This window comes from Tenrec ecaudatus, chromosome 18 (genome assembly GCF_050624435.1).
Source record: "Tenrec ecaudatus isolate mTenEca1 chromosome 18, mTenEca1.hap1, whole genome shotgun sequence".
NCBI lineage: Eukaryota > Metazoa > Chordata > Mammalia > Afrosoricida > Tenrecidae > Tenrec > Tenrec ecaudatus.
Window position 1 is genome coordinate 16,275,641 of NC_134547.1, and position 22,596 is coordinate 16,298,236.

Consider the following 22,596-nt stretch of genomic DNA (forward strand, 5'->3'; position numbering starts at 1 on the left):
ACCCCCATCCTCCCCACACACAGACAGAAGGAAATGCATAGAAGGGAGCTTAGAGGCAGAATGGAAAGGGGAGGAGAGAAGAGAGCAGAGGCTTCCTAGGTGAGTGGCCGCCCCTAACACAGGTGATCTGGGGAAGCTCCCACCCCAGGAATAGGCTTGGTGCTCCCCGGAAAGGACAACAGAGCAGATCTATAGGAGGCAGCAGTGTTTGTGAGCATTTCTGGATTCGGAACTCTCCTCTGCAGGAGCAAAGAGCAGGCCAAAAGGATCCATGGGGCTAACTGCTGTCGCCCTTCGTAAAGTGTGCATCTCCTGGAAGGGAGCACTGCTTACAGGTGGGAATGCACAACTCCCTGCCTGCCTGCAGTGGGGAGTGCGGGAGAAGAGGTTGGTTGGGGTCTCCTAGCTAAAAGAGAACGTCCCAGTGAAGTCCAGAGGAGAGGACACAGAAGGGGGAGGAGAGGTCAGCAACAGAAAATGTCGTTGATCTGGCATTGGTAAGAGGCCAAAGTAATCATCCTGAACAACCACTTTGGGAACCTGATAGCATTTTTGTAAACCCAATGTCAATGTGGCATGCAGCGAACAGGGTGCAGGAAGCTGTGTGTTTACCTCTGAATCTCAGAAACTGGCAGTTAAACCCCTGAGGTTGGATGGGCCCTGGGATCCTTCCGTTCTCCATCCCCTATGTAATTGTAGGCCTATCTAGGAGCTGGGGGTACAACCGAGAATAGGGTGAGCCTATGCCCTCATGGAATTCACACCAATGGGAGAGACGGACAAACAAGCAACTGGATCTGTCGTTGAAGTCAGATTTTGATATGCAGCTCAGAGCATGGAAAAGTCAGAGTGTGAGGACAGTGGGCCTGTAGATGTGGTAACAGTGAAATCAACCCCAAGGCAGCCTCTGAGTGGAAGCAGGTGCGCAGGGACAGTAAGTGAGGAAACCATGCAGATGCCTGCCTTTCCGGACACAGTGGTCCACATGCTGATGTGACTTCCTCTCTCTTCCCTCCTAGTCTCACTGTTACTCTCATGGGGCCTGCCCACCACAGCACAACTCACCCTGGAATCCGTGCCCCGCGCTGCTGCCGAAGGACAGGGTGTTCTCCTCCGCAATCCTTCAAGAGCAGAGGCTGTAGTCTACATGTGGTATAAAGGGTTCATTGTAATACAGAACAATCACATTGGAACATTTGCAGTATCCTATGGAACAGTTACTGAGGGGCCAGCCCACACTGGTCGAGAGACCATATACCCCAATGGGTCCCTGCTGTTGCAGAATGCCACCCTGGCAGACACAGGAACCTACTCACTACAAATAATGAAGACAGACAGAGTGCCTGAGCCACTGACTGGACAAATCCTTGTATTCCGTGAGTCATTCGTCTTTAACCTCTGAGCTAGGGGTGGGATTCTTTCTACTTAAAAGATAGTGATGGGCAAGCGTGGACCCTTTGTGGTGCCTGCACTCATGCTCTATTCCATGCTTGGGATTTAAGCATTTAGATCAGAATTCCCTTCTGGAATCCACACCCGCAAGACAGTCCCTGCGGGGGGAAGGAGTCTCATGAGGAGTAACTCAACAGAGGGAGGTAACCAAGTCCAGCTCCACCAACCGCCATACCTCCCTACGCTCCCATCCCATGATCCGTTTCATCTAAACATGACCTTGGAGGAGTCAGACTGACTCAGAACAGCGTGGTCCTACACGAACAAACTAATTCCTAGAAATGTCCCCAATCCAAACCTTGTCCTGGGTTTGTTTATGAACCCTTGGGGCACCTGCAGCCAGGGCTGAGTATTAGCTTCCTGGGCAAGGCTGACTGGGATGAACAATTTACTGGCTGCCAAGTATTGGGACTCCTGGACCTTCTCACCAGCTAGGGCTCATCTCTAGGAGCTTTTCTGGGTGGGGACTGCACTGAAGGAGACCAGAGATGGACCAGTACCCCAGGCTTTTAGCTGACTATTCTAGGAAATACAGAAGTCTCCTATAGGAAGATCAGCCTCCCCAGGAGGAAGAAAAAGGTGGAGAAATGCCACACATAGTGTTCTTCCATCTGAGGGCACCTTCTTCTGAAGGCAGATCACAGATGAGGTTAATCTGGTTATGTGGCCAGCTCCCCTGCACCCAACTTTTCTGCAGACAATTACTTCCAACAGCTTTGTCAACAAGACTGCTTATCCATTCTATGATCTTATTGATGGAAAAATGAGACATAAAAGGGAAAAGTACTGAATCGAGGGCACACGGACCAGGACTACCATATCAGTTTCACACCAAGATCTGTCTGCAGACATAACCCTGACCTTGTCTCCAACTTGGGTGGAATTATTGTGGGCAGGAGGAGTAGACCTTTAAAGTAGCCATGGGTTCAGATGCTTTCTTCTTAGGAATATCCACTTGGAAGGGAAGACATTTTCATGGAAGGGGAAGAGAGTCAGAGCAGATGAATAATTACTATAGTTTGCCCTTAGAACTCAGTTACCTACATCAATAGTCAGTGGTAGGCATCACCTCACTGCCACTTGTCTCCGGCTCATCCTCATGCTCCCTACATGGGAGTGGAGCCATGTGTTAGGCCAGGTGGACTAGAGAAACCTCTCCAGTGACACTCATCGATGTGTACGAATGAACTTTCTATCAAGAAGTAGCTATATATCAAGAAAACATCCCAGCCCAGTCCAAGTCAAGTCCATAAGGACGACACTAGTCCATAAGTCCCTCTTCTGACTCACATAGTCACATGCAATGATGCAGAATACAGGAAGATCACAGGCCCAGGGCACTGTGTGCACAGTCCTGTGGATCCTACATTGGTGGAAACATGGCGGCTCCAGCAGCTCTCAGGGTGACCAGCAAGGAGCACAGTCAAGGTCGAGAGAAGGGAAGGGTCCTTGAGCCCTCCTTATGAGAAGGCCACCCACAGGGAGGCACCATCAAGCTGGTGGTGACAGGATTGAAAGACTGCATGTCACCTCTACACTTTTATATATCTCCAAGTTAACATAAAATTATGTCATCCACAAGTCATTCATGTGTTTATTTATTGAGGTGTTCTATATCTCTTCCACCGAAGCATAAAGTTAAAGATGTTCCTTTCTGCCCAACACTGCACCCAGATACAACTTATAACAAACTGCTCTTTGAAAAAGGAAGGAGAGAATGGTGAGGGAATAAATGAATGGTTCCCGGTCTCTTCAGAGCCATGCTCCCCCAAAGCAGTGCAGTGAAAGGTTGACTATGGCCTTTCTAGCCGATGTTCCGGATTTCCACACAATGACTGAGTGGCCCTATGTAAATAAGATGCTTATGGCCCACCAAGGGATTGGGCAGCATGTCGTTAATGCAAATTAGGTCTATGGTGGTTAAGGTTATGTGTCAACTTAACTGGGTCATGATTTCTAATGATTTTCAGTTACACAATGATGTGGGTTGGTAGATATAAAATACTGTAGTCACCCCTCCATTTTGTGATCTGATGTGATTACACCCATTTTATGAGGTGCCTCTCTGCCTGTAACTGGGGTATCATTTGGGAGTTGTTGTTATGTGAATGAGGCAGGCTAAGAGCAGAACTGTCCTTAGTACCCACCTTGCTGGAGGGTGTGACTCGGGCCATCACCCTTACTCTAGTCACCAGCCATCACTCCCTAGCGGTGCCTTGGAGTTTATGTGAGGGTAATGGTCTACATGGAATACATACGAATATTCTAGCAAAGCTCTCTCTCTCTCTCTCTCTCTCTCTCTCTCTCTCTCTCTCTCTCTCTCTCTCTCTCTCTCTCTCTCTGTGTGTGTGTGTGTCATGCTTCCAGATCATCATTATCTAAACCCCAGTTCCTAGAACTTGAGCCAACAGCCTGTTGTTGACTTCCTGGTGATGGTTCATCAGACCCTGCAACCACAGGAGTCAGGAGAAGCCTCCACCCTGATGCCTGGCCCACAGAGTTGAGACTTGCCAGCTTCCACAAATGCAGGAACCCCTTAAGAGTCCCAGTGTTCTTCGAGACATTGCAGGGAATTAGAGAACCCAAAGACAGAGAATGCTGAAAAGAGGAAGAATAGTCGATGTTGGTGAGGATGGAGCAGTACAGTACATTGGAAGAGTTGGACATTTGGGACAATTATAATAGGAACCAGCTTTTTTATTATCCTTCTAAAAACCATTAAGTTTCCTGGCGATACTACTCAGTCAGGTAAGAGTTCTAGGACTTTGCCGGTGCAGCTTCTGGTTCACATGGGGGATCTTGAACCTACAGATCAATGAAGTCACTTGTAACCCCCACTGCTCACTGCTGGAGTCCTTCCTGGCTCGGCTGCTCCTACCATGACCTTCATCTTCCTCCTCTTACCTTCCAGCTGGGACTTCTCTGCTCTACATACCTTTCCTCAACCCCCGCAGCCTCCTCCCCCAGATACTTCTGCTAACGGCTGACCGTCCTGTCCTCTCCCAGTATCACTGTGGCCAGAAATGCTCTTCCAGACAATAGACAAGGACACACATATTCGTCTAAGCTGAAGCTCCCCCAAGGATTCCACAACCAGTCAATGAAGTCAATTCACTGTGTTCCCATTCAGCATCTTCCCCTTTGGCGATGCCAACACATGAGACAGGGTAGACATGCACCTAACTCTCTACACTGATTCAACTGACTATCATTTCAGCTCACTATCAGACTCACTCCTGGTGTCCCGTGGTGATTTTTCTGTCCATGACACCCAATGCCCAGAACAGACGTCTCTATCTCAGTAGGTTGAAGGACAATGAAGAGCCCCATCCTTAACCATGTCTAGCATCGCTTTGAAAAAGGGGGCCTTAGAAAAAGTGTATCTGAGTCAGGCAACTGGAGAGACCTCGCCATGGTCAGGTTGCAGGTCAGGAAACCAAAGTTGATCAATCAGCTAGCTTGTTGGTTTACCAGGGGTTCTCAACCATCATAATGCGGCAACCCTTTCATACAGTTCCTCATGTTGTGGTGACCCCTCACCTCACCCCCAGCAAAAAATGATTTTTGTTACTACTTCATCACTGTCATTTTGCTAATGTTATAAATCAGGTGACCCCTGTGAAAGGGTCGTTTGACCCCAAAGGGGTTGCGACCCACAGGTTGAGAACCACTGGAACTTTGGATGAATTGATCAAACTCTGGTTGTTTTCGTCTTGATTGCTGTTCCTGTTTTCTAGCAGTTTTGATGGCATATTTCATGAGAACTAAAGAAAAGTATTCTGCATGCCCCTCTAGAGCTTTCTCTCATTTTGCCTGACTCTCCATAAGGAATTGCTGACTGGGAACTCTTTTCTAAACTGGCCCACAGATAATTACTCCCAATTTGATGTCTTCCCTTATATTACCCTGAGATAGAGTTTCCCTCGATCCACCTTGTCCTCTTACCAAGATCACCAGTATTTCCCTAACTAGGGAGTCCTTGGTTTCAAACAGACTTCAGCATCTGCCCTTCATTGTCCTGAGATGCTCGCTGGACATGAGAGTCGGCTGAACTTCCTCTTCTGTTCCCTCTATGGATACTCCTTCTACCAATGGGTCCTGGATCTTTGAGTCCTTATTCATCGTGTTCACATCTAGGGGAAATGTTAACATGGAAGCTAATGTGTATCCAAGTCCATGACACACTCGTGGTCTGAGATGGTCAGATCCTCAGCAAGTTCACGCTCTCCTCGCTTCCTCCTGTTGGGTTTCTGGGGTGGTTGACCTCGGTTCTCGCTTCTCCAGGCTCAAGGCATTCACCCGGCAGGAGCACTTTTGTAAATGCAAGTAACTTCTGTGAGAGAAAGGGAAGTCTCGGGTCTGACTGTTTCAGACAGCACCAGGCCGCATGGTGGGGCCCATGGAAATATTGTGGCCAAAGGATAGCCACTTTGGAGAAGCACAAAAAAACACATGGAAAATGGCCGGAAAGTGGAGCCCACAGAACCAAAGGGAAACCCTGGAACCAAAAAAGAACAGAGGGAGTGGGAACATGAGCCCTGAGAGTGAGCATGGGGCCCCTGAGAGGTGGGGTGTGCATGCCGAGCACGTGGGTTAAGAGAGAGAACCTCAAAGCAGGGGCAGCCGGTCCTCAGTCAGATATATTGCTATATATATATATATATATATATATATATATATATATATATATATATATATATATATATATATATCGCCTTGCATTTCCACTCAGTGCGGGGCATGGCAGAGGGTTTGGGCAGATCTTATTGACTGAGTTTAGGCGCACCTGTGTGATGTAATGTCGCTGCTGGTGCCTAGCCCTGTGCCCAGGTTTGTCTCCACCTGGGCCGAGGTGGCTTTAGTCTGGGTGTTCTAAGTTTTGCATTTTCCCATAAGTGTCTAATGGGTGCCTTACTGCTTTGCAACCCCTTTATTGTGGCAGGGCCAGCTAATTTTCGTTTCAGGTAATCGATCAGTGGAGACAATCCTCTTTATACCGAATCTATCTACCTGTTACTGCCAGGGATCACTGTGTATTGGAACTATCTCCGTGTATTTCTCATCGATCCCCAGCCATAGAACAAAGGAAAATCACGAACAAGGAGACAGACCAAAACCTAAACACCTCACTGCCATTGAGTCAATTCTGATTCTTGGCCACCCTATAGAATAGGGTAGGACTGTCCCTGCGGGTTTCAAAGACTGTAACTCTTGACAAGAGTAGAAAGCCTCGTCTGTCTCCCTCTGAGTGGCTGACGTTTTCAAACTGTTGACCTTTAGTTGGCAGCTCAATGTGTAATGACTACACCAATTCCAAAGTCAGTTCCTGCCTACACCCTCATTCTTTTCTAGATTATCCGTCGTAATCAGCTCTGCCTAGATAGAGCCATGACCTCTGCTCAGTCGCCATCAACCACTGAGAAGAATGTCACCATCTTCTGGCCCTCACCGCGGGGCTTATTCTTGATCTCCCTGAATGCAATGTCTACTCATGACATCAAGTTTCCAGGACAGACTTCTCAATAGTCTCAGATTTAGGAACAATCAGAAGTCCCATCGGGACCTACATCTAGAGTCTCTTTGAATAAAAAGTTGTGTTTCGGAAAGACACAGGTATGCTGGACCATGTACAAGGACGAGGAGTTCCAGCTAAGGAAACTGAGGTCAATCAAGCAGCCAGGTATTCAGAAAGGAACTGAGGAAAGGCCATGGATGGGCTCTGATCTCTGGTCCGGTGACTTTCCATGAGGAAATGCAGCTACTCAGTTAATGCTTATGAAACTCAATGTTTGTTTCGGTGATAAAATCTGGCAGGGAAGTCTTGCATTCTGAGCACTCCAGTTGCCATGGGTGTTTCTTGTGATGCAAAGATCTGTTTTATGTGTTAAAGACACAGGTTGGCTGAGAGGTGCACACTGCACCTTGTTACTGTTTTCTCTGAGAGGGAAGTTACCCAAACCCTCCAGCAAGAGCAGCAGCTCCCACCCGATAGAGGACCAGGGCTCTGTAACATTATTGTGTGAACCTGAGACTCAGAACACAACCGCCCAGTGGCTGATACACAATCAGAGTCTCCCGGACAATTCCAGGCTGGAGCTGTCCATGGGCAACAGGACTCTCACTGGACACACTGTCGCAAGGAATGAATCAGGACTTCGTGAATGTAGAACCAGGAACCCAGTGAGTTCCAGCCATAGTGACCCATCCTTCCTGCAGGTTCTCTGTGAGTAACTTCTGTTTCCACATGACAGAGGCTTCAGCCCAATTCCACACTGTCAGAGTCCAGCCAGCATTAGGCTACTCGGGTCGAAGTACATGGACCATCAGCCGGTCGACGCCCAGACTGCCCAGCTCCTCCTTTCTCTTGAAAACAGAGACAAGCAGAGTCATGCAGGAGATGGAAGGGGTGGGGATCCTCAATGCTTGAGAAGGGGGAAATGAGTCAAGTCTCGGGATCAGGCTCAGAGAAGTAAGGGGGCTTATTGTGTGGGACTTTTAAAAACAAGAGTAAGAGGGAAGCTGTGGCCCTTCCCTCCGGTTCCATGACAACAAGCTTTGTTCTGTTTGCTCCAGATGGCCCAGACACCCCCACCATCTCCCCCTCAGCTGAGCATTACTCTCCAGGGGACAGCATCAACCTCACCTGTCAAGCAGGTTCGAACCCGTCTGCACAGTATTCTTGGTTTATCAGTGAAACCTACAGGCAATCCACACAGCAGCTCCATATCCCCAACATCACCGTAGGTGACAGTGGGAGCTATGTCTGCCATGTCCATAACCCTGACACTGCCCACAATAGAGCCACAGTCAAGACTATCACAGTGTCTGGTAAGTGGCTCCCGGGAAGGGTTGCCCTGAGCTCTGAGTGGATGCCAGTCTGACTTTCTGAAAAACCCTGAAAGAAATCATGCTCCAGGCTTTGTCTCCTGGGCACCCTGAAATCACAAACTCTGCCCTTCAGCTCTCCCAAGACATCCCTGGAGTCTGGTCCCTCCTCTTGTTTCTTTGATTTCTCAGGGGAGACTTAGAGACCTCAATGGAATGTGGGAAGGGAATTCTCTCAGCTCCATGAAGGGACTCATTGGGGAGAAAGGTGAAGCATCTTCAGGTTCAAGTTGTCACAGTCTATCATCCCTTTGCTGTCTTTCATTGGCTTCTGAGCTATAAGGGACAGAGAGGGTTTTGAAGAGGCTCACATGTGCTCTTATATAAAACGATGATATAACCCCGGTTGCCAGCTAGAGTTCTGCCCCCTGCTCTGTTCCCGAAGCTTCATCCACCAGCTCAGTGCTGACTCCATCTGGGGTCAGACCAGCAAATATGGAGCAAATGTGCAGGCTAGAAGAATCTAGCCACCTCAGACAAGATTGCGAGAAAAAAGGGGAATGCTTGGGGTGATGCATCTGAAGCTGTGTCCTGATATGTCACAGCTGTACAGTCTGTGTGACACTGACACTGAACACTCAAAAAGGAAAACAATTTGTCAGAAATCACACTTGGGAAGCTAGGTCCATTCACCCATGATGTCTCTGAATGCGCGGGAAAGGGCAGGACCAAAAGTACAACAGATAAAAACGCATGAAAGCAGGAACCTGTATAAGACAGAAACCCGTCAGAGGAGGAAAGCTCAAATAGTATCCACTCAGGGAGAATGATAGAAACGTGTAAGGTTGAGAGTCAAAAATGCAATGCACCCAACCAAATTCTGGTTCTCGTGGGGTCTCCCTGTCGTTTCTAGAGAGGGCCAAGAGTCCTGGATTTTGTACAAACTCCAACTACTTCTCCCTTCTAAGGTTTCCTCTGTGTGATACTCAATCCCTGGACTGAAAGCCAAACTGCTTACGTATTGAGAAATCCCTTGAGTTGGAAGCGCTGTAACTTTTTAAAGAGTGCAGACTGGACCCATGGGTGCTTCTTCCCCAACATGGTGTTTAGCACAAAGGAAACGCCTTCCCTTCTGTGTGTGAAGCTGTCCTGCCCTTGACCTGGATGAAGCAGGCGGCCTGTTTTCCTCACAGACACAGCACTGTCTACTAAAGAGGGGCCTGATCTCTTGTAAAGTCACAGAAGACTCTAGGAAAGGCTCCTAAGAACCTCTGCCACAGAGAAACCACACCTGGCAGCATAGTGATGGACAGGTGGGCTGGGAAGAGGTCTTCTGCTGATCCTCGAAAGGCACTTGGGTGGCATCTACTTGCTAGTGCGGGAAGGGCCATCCAGTTCACATGGATCACCTCCGGGACTGACCTACCAGCTCTGTGCATGGTCAGGAGCACCTGGGTCACTTTTCAGAGGCCACCTTTCACAGGGAGCCTCTAAGCTGGCTGAAAGCTCCTAGAAAAAGATGGCCCCCAACCCCAGGCCCCCTCTCAGTCCCCTCCTCTTTTTTCCACAGAGTCCTTGACCAAGCCCTCCATCCAGGCCAGCAACACCACAGTCTCAGAATATACAGGGCCGGTGGTCTTCACCTGCCTCACCCAGCACAACGGAATCCCATCTCCTGGTTCCATGAGGGTGATAGGCTGCGGCTCACGGAGAGGATGAAGCTGTCCCAGGACAACAGCTCCCTCACCGTAAACCCTGTCAGGATGGAGGATGCTGGGAAGTATCAGTGTGAGGTCTCCAACCCAGGCAGTGCCAACAGAAGTGACTCCCTCATCCTGACTGTGGAAGGTGAGAGACATTTTATCCCCACTATACATCTTCTCAGCATAGACTAACTCTTGCAATGGTGGGCAACATGGGTAAAAGTGAGCAGGGACACAATGTCAGTAAATAGATTATTACAGTAAACAATGGTGAAGTGGCAATGAATGTACAAATGTGCTTTACACAATTGATGTATGTATGGATTGTGATAAGAGTTGTATGAGCCCCTAACCATTAAAAAAAATGGTGATGTGGTCAAGAGCTCAGGCTCTGAAACAAAGCTATCTATAAGTGTCATATACCGACACTGACCTCCAGGTGTGACCGGCACGAGATTCTGAATTTCCAGGTCTCAGATTCCTCAACCAAAAATTGTAATAAAAGGACTGCTTCATAAGATTATTTTAAAGGCTTAATGTGTTCTTCCATTGAACCATGAAGACTGTCATACACAGAGAAAATGTTCCATGAATGTTAGCTCTTATTATTGTTACCACTAGCATTAGCCGTGAAGTCGGGCAGGCTTGAAGTCAAGCCTCAGCTCGGCCTCCTATGAGATGTAAGACTTTGGGTGAATTTTTGTCACTCCTCCAAACTTCAGTTTTTCATGAGTAAAATGAAAATAATGTTTGGAAGATATAATGAATATAAGGATTCAATGATAAATATGCAAAATATGTTGCCCAAGATTTAGTACACCCAATAAACACCAGTCAGAATTCACATGAACAACCAGACTTGGGTACCAGGCTCAGCCCCAAGTGATTCCAACAGAAAATTTTTAAAAATAGAAGCTGAAGCAAAAGGTATTATAAGTGGAAGTGGGAGGGAATGCATTTCACAGAAACCAAGTGAGACCTGATTCTTGGCTAAATATGGGAAAGGGTGTGGGGGAAGAAGTTAAGGGTTGAGTGTGACCTTTCAGAAGTCAAGTTCTAGGTCTTTTTCTCAGGTGGCTAACCGTGGGGTTAGGGTAGTGGCTGAGTGCTTAACTGTGTGCCATTTTGAATAAGATCCAGACCTGAGAAAAGCCAGGGCAGTGACACTTGGTTTGGAAAGCAACTACAGATAAAACAGAAAGGTTTTCTCAAGGAAAGCATTTAAAAAATACTTACTGAGTGGCCCTTCTCTGCCAGGCAGTTTATTCTATACTGAATGATCCTTTTAAAGAGTAAAAAAGAAATTGTGTCTCTCAAAATTAATTGATATGAAGTCTGGACTAAAATATGCAGACAGTGTAGTGACTAGAGTGCTGCCTTTTGTCAGCAGATTGACTGTTACACGTTCAGTATCAACACTGGATAGTTAATGGAGGGACATAGCTATTAAACAAAAGAACAAAGTACATGCAAATTTTTTATTATTATTTAAGAGAGTTAAGTGAAAAATATCAACGCTGATGTGTTAGTTCTCATGCCAAGGAACAAGAATGCCATTAGACAAGCAAGATAATGACGGGAGAAGAGGTCTCCGGGGGAAAGTGGAGCCAGGCAGGAGGACCCTGAGAGGGCTGGACCCCAATGCAAGCTGAGCGCTGTGAAGGGAATGGCAATGAGGGAGGGCGTGGGCTGCAGCTCAGCCCTCAAGAGAAGCCTGGGTGACCTGACAGGTCACCTGCTGGGCTAGCCAGCTGCTCCAAGGGAGAATGAGGAGACTTTCTGCTCCCGGAAACACGTGCAGCCTCAGAAACTCATGGGAGCATTTCCTTTCGATCCTGGAGGGTCACTTTGAGTTGCAGGTGACACAGTGGCAGTGCGTCAAAGGGTCTAGGAGTCCTGAGAATGTGTCCACAAAGCCCCTGGGGAATCCTCAAGCCAGTCAGAGGACACTGCCCTCAGGAAGGGCCTGCTTGAGTAGCCCTGCGGGTAGCCTCCGGGGAGCAAGGTCCCCATGGAAAGAAAGTGGTGAATCGGAGCACATCAGTCTGGCTATTCCAACAGCTAAGTCCCCGGCACAGGAGACTGGAGAGGTGCACAGTCATGGCTGCCACACCTGGGAAGTTGAGAAGAAGATGTGAGCAGGAAAGGTGGAGAAGCCAAGAGGGGAGTTCTAACCACACAAAAAGAGCAGCCAGCCTTTCTCACGTTCCCAAAGCTTCAGAAGGATCTGAGAGCCAGCCTTAGCATCACTGACCAGCTAGCACTGAGTGCAGACAGGCCAGGAGGGAACTGAGACAAGACTGTTCATCAACCTACAGACAACATAAAAGAGAGGAGGGAAAAAAGGCCAAGGATACAGTCTGCCAGTCACCTCACAGCACTCTCTCCTGAAACAGCTATCTGTCGATGAAACCAGTAACAGCTACTCCCTGCTGAAACTTGTTTCCCCAAGCACACCCCCACCCCTCTTGACTTTGACTTGCCAAATGACTGACTTCCTTTCCTTCTGATTTTTGGTTGTTGTTTTCTTCCAATAGCAAATCCAAGAAAGTTCAGCCCTCAGATGTGGGGCCATTGGCAACATGGTGATATGACTCCTGGCCTGCATGTGCCTGGTAGCAGCTCTGGTGTACTGTCTGTGGGTCAGGAAGACTGGACGGTATGATGTTTTTCTCTTGTTCTGCTTTTTCCAAAGCTAACTGCCATGCTGACGAGAAAGAACAGGCTCTTCTTCACCTGCCTCTGGGTCTGGGCCTCCTCTACCTCCTTCCTAAACTCCTGCTGCTCAGCACTCAGGGCTCTGCTTCCCTGCTCTTCATGCTCCCAGTACCCCACTGCCTCTTGGACATGGAGTTCCCCACTCCCATGGGATGAAAAATGCCCAAGTATATGCTTCTGTCCCACAGTAAGGGAAGTCAGGGTCCAATGGGAAAATCAATGAGAAATTGAAAACAGGAACAACCAGAAACAGGACGCCCTGTGCCCTGGTGACCACATAGTAGGAGGGAGGGATGAGAGAGGAACTCACTGTAAGAAAAACCAGAAACACCCGAAAGGTCTCCAGGCAATAAGCTGTGTGCCTCCGGAAAAGGGAAGCCGCTGGGAAAGAATTGGCCTAACTGCACATCTGAGGAGACACAACAGTATGTCCTTCTGAACTGGGACAAGAGTTAAGTCCTAGGTTGACAGTTGGAACCCACCAGGGAACAGCTCCTCAGGAGAAGGACCTGCCTGTCCATCTGCTCCTGTCAAGACTGCTTCCTAGAAAACCCTGTCACCTGGGGTCTCCTTGAGTTGAAATTGATTGGATGGCACATAGCAAACCCCACCGAAACACATGCACACTTAGCAAATGGAAATGCATCAGCACTTGCAGTGGTTAGAGTCGAGGGCCTAGGAGGAAAGGTGTCCGTGAACACTGAGGCGTTAACTGCTGAAAATGCCCTTCTCCATTCAGAGAACAGCTTTGCTGTGTTTGGGAGAAGAAGTCACAGTGTGTGGTGTCTATTTAGGGCTAGCGACCAGCATGATTCTACAGAGCAGAAACCCTCAGCAGCCAACCACAGTAAGTAAAGCCACCCAACGTGAGGGCTTGTGTGTTCTACCTTCTGCCGTACCCTCATAGAAACTCCCAGATTCCCAACCCACTCTCGGCCTTCTGATGGTCTACAGAGGGATCTCTGTTCTCCAACTAGAAGTTGGCAAAGGTCCTCACCTCAGAAGGTTCCCCTGAGACACAGCCCCAGGCCAACCGGGCTTCAGCAGGATGGACATATTTCTAGGAACCAGTCCCTCCTCCTCCTCACTCCTTCCACTCCTGCCTCTATTACGGATGTGGGCACTCTCCCTGGGTGAGGCTTTTCCCTGACTGTGGGTGCACTGGGTGCTGCAGGTGTCACGACCCGTCCTTGCCACTAGACCTTACTGCTGAGAATGTGTCTGGGTCAAAATCAAGGTCTGTGCACTGATAAAAATTTCGGAAATGGACTGAGGCCTGCTGAGACCGCATTCCTGCCCCTCCTCTTGTCCTAATGCTGCTGGACCACAGACTCGTAGACACATGGAATCTCTCCACTGACCATGGGCCACCCCTTAGCACCCCCACCACCTGCTTCCTCTTTGGGTAGAAACTACAACAGCCTAGAAACACGGCTATTCAAAGGCTGTACGTCAGCTTGGCACGTTCATTAATGTGAAACTCTTTTTTTCTTTTCCCAGATCAGGAATGCTCTCTGCCTAACATGGTAAGCATGACCGTTTTCATTAGCTCAACTTCTCATGGAAATAGCTCTGTTTGCAATGAGTGATTCTGTGTTCAAGATGAGAGTGAGCGTAAGCACCGAGAGCAGCCAGGTGAAAATATGCATAACAAGATACACAAGGGTGCTTCAAAGGGTACATGGAAAAATCCATTATCTTTTCATTCCATTTTTCCATGAGTTTTGTGAAGCCTCCTTTTATAACAACTCAAAAATCCATATGTGTATAATTCAGGGAGAATTACTATATTCTTCAAGTTGTAAGACCTTTATCACTACACAGTCCAAATTGTTTCACCACTATTAAATAAGCTCCATCCCCCTGAACAATCACTCTAGGTTGAGTGACTCTTGAATACTACTCTCTAAGATCAAGTTTGAGTCAAAGTGGAGCAACAAAGAAGTGTTGGTTGATGGCTTCCATGGGTCCACCTCTTAGCAAGTAGTTGGTTTTTGGAATTATCTCCACCCTGTATTTGAATTCTGACTATGATTCTTAGTATCTCTGTGAATTTGAGCAAGTAACTGCAATTCTATTTTTTTAGTCATTTTATTTGGGGCTTGTACAACTCTTATCACAGCCCATACTTCCATATATCGTGTCAAGCACACTTGTACCTTTGTTGTCATCATCATTCTCAAAAATTTGTTTTCTACTTGAGCCCTTGATATCAGATACTATTTTCCCTCTCTCCCCCACCCCTGCTCTCCCCAATGAACCCTTGATAATTTATAAATTATTGTTATTTTGGCATATCTTACACTGTCCAACATCTCAATTCATACAGTTTTCGGTTGTCTGTCCTCCAAGGAGGGGGTTATATTTAGATCCTTGTAATGAGGTCCCACTTTCTACCCCATCTTCATTCCACCCTACCAGTATAGCCACTCTCACCACTGGTCCTGAGGGGTTCATCAGTCTTTGATTCCCAGTAACTTCAATTCTGTGACCCTCAGCTCTGTCATCAGTGAAGTGAGCTGTCTGACTATCTACAACTGAAGTTGACGGGATTAAAATAGTGTTATGTCAAGTACCTCGCACAATCCCGAGCACAAAGGAGTGACTAAATAATCCTCCCTTCCCCACCTTCATTCTAACCTTCCTCTTCCTGTCAAAAGCATAATCCCCATCACAGAGGACATTCTGAGGTCCTAGTTCCTGGATCATCATTTTACACAGCTTCTCCCATTTCATAAAGAACACACATATCTGCTGGAAAGTCCTTATGAACACCACTCTCCATCTCCATATAAGCAACATCTACCCCAAAATAAACTCTCCCGGTCATATCCCTTCCAAGAGTAACCCCTATCCTCACTTCCAAATTAGCTTTGTTGTTTGCTCTCATTCAATGACACATTCTGTGACTTCCATTCACATTGTTCTGGGTATTTATAGTCTGTTCATTCTCATTGCTGTTGTGTCTTCCGTTGTGAGAATTCAATAGTTTATTTCTTCTAATGACCATTCAACAGGAGCTCTCAAGCAGAGATCATGAGTAACAAAAGCCCTTAACCAAAGCTAAAAGTGGGAGTAATACATGGTGCTACATTATGATATGCCAGGGACGGCACGGCCGTTGATACTGATTGACTTGTTGGCACTTCTTCTTTTCAGGCTAATGACGTTGCATACTGTACTGTGAACTTCAGTTCACCACAGGAACCCAAAACTCCAACTTCAGACTCCCCACCCCCAATGGTCACAGAAGCAATTTATACAGAAGTAAAAAAGAAGTAATACAACCTGCCGTGCTCTATTCCTGGTCCTTGTCATCCCATCAGGGGAGATCCATTTAGCCTCAGGGGAAAAGGAAACCAATCCCACTTCCAAGCTGCGCTCCTTGCTGCTCTGCCACCAGCCGACTAAGGCATAGACCCTGCCACCAGTGGATGCCATGGAATTTGGCAAAGACAACTTTGAGAGAGAGTTCCTAGGATCACCCATCTCCCCTCCTGTCCTCACCTAGATATATTTTTAAACTTACCTCCTCAGAGCACACTCATTCCTTCCCACCCAAGTCCTGTCCCATCAGAGTCTAATTTGAATTCGTCATAACTGAGGGTTTTGTGACAGAAAATGAAAGAAGTAAAAGCATAATAGCTTCTCCTGTCTATTCAAAGCCGAGTGTGAAAATCAAATATATGCCACAAACTAAACTGCATAACTGTTCAACTATGTCTACTGTCAGAGTTGTCAACCTATAGGATCAGGAATACGCACTTTGCTAATTATGAAGAATACAATCTGGGGGTCGGGAGAAGATGGCCATCAGATAGGTAGCTAACACCTGGAGCTCCATGGAGATCGGTGAGAGGGGAGATGTGGGAGCCTAGTAGGGTTATCAAGCCTGTCTGTCTATTCCCAAGACCACTCAGAGCACTTCTCTGAAACAGAAGCTGACTTCCACCCTATCGCCAGTGCTCCCTGCCCACAACTGGGGCCTTGTGCAGCGCTCAGGGCACCCACTCTGCCTTGACTGGTGCCACAGAGCATCCAGGTGCACTGTGGAGGCTTCGCCCTCCCTCGGCACTCTGCACAGAACCACCAGCCAGTACCCCCCACCTGGCTCCACGGTGCCCAGGGACCATGTGGGAGCTCCAACCGGTGTACCACCGACCCCGCAGATTCATGCCCCATCTCCGAGACCCTCTCAGAGCAGCCAGGAAGACCATCCCCCACTCCTACCAGGAGGCTTATGCCCCAGTGCATCCAGGCAGACTGCAGAACCTATGGCCCTGCCTTTTCACTCCCGCAAACCACCCACCAGACCGCCCCCCCCATACTCAGAGGTCTCAGCCCAGAGGTTCCCACCCCATCTGTGCACTCCTCACAGATCTGCCAGCCAGTCTTTTTCCTGGCCCTTCCTCCCACATACACCCCCCCTACACACGCATGCATGCAGAGGTCCCCATTGTGCCACATCACTTCAGGCCTGCCAGGCAGCGGACAACAAGTTTGGCAGAAGCTTCTGCAGCTGTGGCATAGGGACCCAAGCCTTTGGGGCTTGCCTGCTGAATTACCCCTTCTCCCTGCTCAATCCACCCCACCCCCTGTGCTCCAAGCATTGGATCGGTACACCAGTGGTGGCCCTCCTCCCCACCTACCTGTGGGAAGTGCCCCTAGCCAGAAATGGATCACCCAATTCTCACCCCATCCCCTAAATACACTCCCCTGCAATGAGGTCAACACTTTCTATCAGACTGCAGTGTGCACAGCTGCAAACTGCCCTAAGGAGACCCGAAGGTGGCTGGAGCACAAACCATAGGCCAAGGTGAGAGGGAAACCCAGCAGGAAAAAGGTGAAACAACCCCGGAAGGCAGCTGGCAAGAGGCAGCCTGCTGAAAGACCAACACCCACCTCCCAAAGAGAGAGCCCAGGGCTCCGAGACACCTAGTTCCAAGAAATAAAAAAAACAGCAAGCTGCTTCTACCGCTTGAACAAGAGAAACAAATTCCAATACTAGCTAACCACCTGGACCTAGCGGCAGTCATAGAAAAGGCAGACGCTACCTCCCACAGAAAGATATCTTCAGGTAAACAAATGGCCATCGAGCTTAGAAAGCAACAAAGCCCACATGGAAGAAGCACATCAGCCTGTGTGATCATGAGGTGTTGAAGGAATCAGGTATCAGGCATCATCAGAACAAAAAATCATATCATTGGGAATAAGGGTGGGGGGAGTGCGGAATGGAAACCCAAAGCCCATTTGTAGGTCACTGGACATCCCCTTAAAGAAGGGTCTTGGGAAGAGATGAGCCAGTCAGGGTGCAATGTAGCAACGATGAAAAATACAACTTTCCTCTAGTTCCCAAATGTTTCCTCCCCACCCACTATCATGATCCCAATTCTACCTTACAAATATGGCTAGACCAGAGGATGTACAGTGGTACAGATAGGAACTGGAAACACAGGGAATCCAGGGCGGAAGATCCCTTCAGGACCAGTGGTGTGAGTGGTGATACTGGGAGGGTGGAGGGAGGGTGGATTGGGAAGGGGGAACTGATTACAAGGATATACATATAACCTCCACCCAGGGGGACGGAAAACAGAAAGTGGGTAAAAGGAGACATCGGACAGGGAAAGATATGACAAAATAATAATTTATAAATTATCAAGGGTTTATGCGGGTGGGTAGAGCTGGGAGGGAGGGGAAAAAATGAGGAGCTGGTGCCAGGGGCTTAGGTGGAGAGCAAATATTCTGAGAATAATGAAGGCAATGAATATACAATTGTGCTTTACACAATTGATGTATGGATGGATTGTCATAAGAGTTGTATGAGCTCCTAATAAAACAATTTTAAAAACATATTTAGTCATCAGGTAGATCTGCCCACATGCAGATATCCCCATGTAGGAGTAGCCGGCTTTAAGACTGTTACTCATGCTATACCATACTTCAAGAAAAAATTTCATTTGTTTGTTATTAGAAATAAATATTTCAAAAAAGATTAGGGCAAGGAATGTACGGATATGCTTTATACAATTGATGTATGTATATGTATGGATTGTGATAAGAGTTGTATGAGCCCCGAATAAAATGTTTTTTTATTTGTTTTGTTTTTTACCTTGTAAATTTTGTATGTTAGTGGCTTTTCTACTTATCAGCGTGTCGATGTTGCCTCTGTCAAAGCCATGTTCTTAAGTGCCACTTGGGTGCTATCAAAGTCATCTGCATTAGTATGCACATATTACTATATCAGCAAGTCCACCTAGACAAGATAGACTGGACAAATAATGAGAGAAGAAAACAGCGGGACCAACGGTCCTGGAGGGACATGAGAACGTGGGAGGTAGGGGAAGGGAGGAGGTGTCGCCCAACACAGGGACAAGGGGACAGCGAGTGGTTCAAAACCAGAGGAGGGAGGGGAGGGGGAGGACTGGTAGGGAGTGACCAAGAGCAAGGTAATTGAGAGGAATTACTGAAACCAGAATGAAGGCTGAACATGGTAGTGGGACGGGAGGAAAGCGAAAGGAAATAGAGGAAAGGAGTAGGAGGCAAAGTACATACAGAGAAGCCTAAATACAGACATGTACATATGTAAATATATTTATGATTATGGGGGCAATAGACTTATGTGCATATATTTATAGGTTCAGTAGTAGGGTAGCAGATGGACATTGGGCCTCCTCATGCATAATCCCCCAATACAATAGCACCTTGCCCTGCTAAACAGTCATTGCAGGATACCCACCTTCCCGACATGATCACTGAAGACAGACGTGTGTGTAAGCAAACATGGTGAAGAAAGCTGATGGTGCCCGGCTATCAAAAAGATATAGCGTCTGGGGTCTTAAAGGCTTGAAGGCAAATAAGCAGCCATCTAGCTCAGAAGCAACAAAGCCCACAGAGAAGAAGCACACGGCCTAAGCAAATACAAGGTGTTGAATGGACCATGTAGCAGACACCAAGGAACAAAAACAATGATTGTGTGATCACCTTCCTCACATAATCGCTGAAGACGAAAGTGTGCATAAGCAAGTGTGGTGAAGAAGGCTGATGGTGCCCGGCTACTGAGAGGTATAGCGTCTGGGGACTTAAAGGCTTGAAAGCAAACAAGCGGCCATCTAGCCCAGAAGCAACCAAGCCCACACGGAAGCAGCACACCAACATAGGTGATCGTCAAGGGCAGAGGAGACCAGGTCTCAAACAACAAAGGCGGGGGTGGGGGTGGGAATCACATTACCGTGAAAGAGGGGGAGTACATGATGGGGACCCAATGCCCATCTGTAGACAGCTGGACATCCCTTCCAGAGGGGTAGTGGGGAGGAGATGAGTCACTCAGGGTTCAGTGTAGCAACAGTGAAACTAAAAACCTTCCTCTAGTTCCTGAACGCTTCCTCCCCTCCCAATTATCATGACCCCAATCCTACCTTGAGGACCTGGTTATACCAGATAATGTACAGCGGTGCAGTAGGGATCTGGAAACACAGGGAATCTAGGATGGACAAACCCCTCAACACAAGCAGTGGGAGTGGCGACACCAGGAGGGAAGGGGGTGTAGAAAGGGAGAACCAATCTCGGAGATCTATGTGTAACCTCCTCTCTGGGAGATGGGCAATGGGGAGGCGGGTGAGGGGAGACGCCGGGGAGTGTAAGATAAGATATAATAATTATTTATAAACTATCAAGGGACCAGGGGTGGGATCGGGGAGGGAGGGGGAGGGGGGAAAAAGGGGAAACCGAACTGATTCCAGGAACCCAAGTGGAAGGTGAATTATGAGAATGATGAGTGCAACGAATGTATAAGGGTGCTTTGCTCAATTGATGTATGTACAGATTGTGATAAGAGCCTTATGAGCCCCAATAAAAAGATTTTTTTAAAAAAAAAGAAACACTAAATAATCATAGATCAAATAAAAGTAAGTACTTTGAGAGTAAAAAAAAAGGTTGATTTAATTTTATCTGACTTTTTGGTAAGGTGTTTTGGAAAATAAGCAGACAGAAGTACTGACTCGCAGAAGGTCACTGTTAAACACCTGTTAGTGCTTTATGAGGTGCTTATTAATAACTCACATCTGCCGAACACTTGACATAGGCTCTTACCTAAGCACTTCATACCTTATAAAAGCTCTCTGAGGTAAGGAGGATACTGTTTCCCATTGTTCCCCAAAAGGGTAGACTGAAAACCTTCAGCCCCACTATCAGTGAATGCAAGCTTAACTTGAAAATAAGGTCTACATGCATAAGTATGCTGGATACAATTGATGTAGGAAATGTTATATGACTATGGGTCCCCAATAAAATGATTTTTTAAAAGAAAGAAAAAATAATAATAAATAAATTTTTAAAATAAATAAATAAATAACAAATTTTAAAAGAATGGAATTTCAGATTTGACAAATGTATTAATTGTAATGGAAAGTACTTTGAAGGGGACAAGGTTGTTTTGTAAATTAAATAAATACATATCTTTAAATTTTTAAAATATGTAATAATTAAAAGGCAGTTCAAGGAAAAAAGGAAAGAAATCTTCAGAATGCTGCTTGGAGTCATACAGGACATGAGGGAAGCATTACAGAAAAAGGATGAAGTGATAGAGGAAATAAAGGCCACGCACCAAAGGGAAATACAAGAGCTAAGGGGCGAGATAACAAAAACTAATAGCAAACTCACAGACTTCACCCAGTGCATGAAGGAGGCTGAGAACTGCACCAGTGACCTAGAGGATTTGCAAGCAGAAATTAATAAATGTGAGAAAAAGTGTATCAAGTCCATTGGAGAAGCTGAAGAAAATCTCAGAGCTATGTCTGATGCTATGAGAAGGAACATCAGAATTATCGGCCTGATGGAGGAATGAACATCAAGGAAACCAACATCCAAAGTAGTGATGGACTGCTTGGAGGAAAACTTCCCTAGCTTAAACAATGAAAAGCAGGCAACTATCCAGGAGGTCAAAAGAATGCCAGCTAGACTGAATCCCCCAAATCACCAAGACATATAGTTGTTAAACTATCCAACTATGTGGAAAATGAGAAAATTATGAGAGCAGCTAAGGAAAAACTGGCAACCATATATAAAAGCAAGCAGATAAGAATATGTTCAGACCTACCAGCAGACACTATGAAGAAGAGGAGACAGTGGAGCAGCATATTCCAAAAATTGCAGGAAAATAACACAAACCCAATAATACTCTCTCCAGCCAAATTATCTCTCAAAGTTGGTGGGGAAGTGAGAGTCTTCCCAGACAAGAAAAGTCTCAGAGAATCTACTAAAAGGAACCCAGCATTACAAAAGATCATCGCCTTCCCAGTATGAGCAGAAGAACAACACTCACCAAACACATATAAGAGACCACCACACAGAACAACTCCACCCAGAGACCATCAAAGGGAAAACAGCTCCCAAGATAGCATAGGCTAAACAATGGAAAGAAGGCAAGAATGAACCACAAACACACATGTGCACAACCCATGGAAAATAAATGGAGGTAGAAAAACACCCAACATAAAGGGGATTAAAGGGCATTACAGAGTCCATAGATAGATGTAATAACCCTGAATATCAATGGATTACCTCAGGCCTTAATAGACAGAGACTAACAGACTGGCTTAGAAAACAAAACCCATCCATCTGCTGCTCACAGGAGACACATCTCAAGATTACCGACAAAAATAGACTGAGTATCAAAGGCTTGAGAAAAACATACCAAGCAAACAGCAATTCAAAAAAAGCAGGGGTTGCAATCCTAATCTCAGATAAAATTGAACTCAAAGTGCAAACCATAAGAAGAGATAAGGAGGGACACTATAATGTTCAAGGGAACAGTACACAAAGAACCACTAAGCATTCTAAACATTTACTCGCCGAACAAGCATTCAGCGGAATATGTCAATCAAACACTCCAAAAGATGAA

At 46.8% G+C, this 22,596-nt stretch overlaps 1 protein-coding gene across 1 annotated transcript; it reads left to right on the plus strand.

Moving 5' to 3' along the window:
• Positions 1-271: 271 nt before the first annotated feature.
• On the plus strand, positions 272-12,854 carry LOC142431623 (cell adhesion molecule CEACAM6-like). Its single transcript, XM_075536640.1, is given in 7 exon segments — positions 272-335; positions 1,020-1,376; positions 7,397-7,675; positions 8,026-8,280; positions 9,848-9,943; positions 9,946-10,125; positions 12,676-12,854. Coding segments are annotated over 7 exon segments (1,410 nt in total).
• The last annotated feature ends 9,742 nt before the right edge of the window (positions 12,855-22,596 follow it).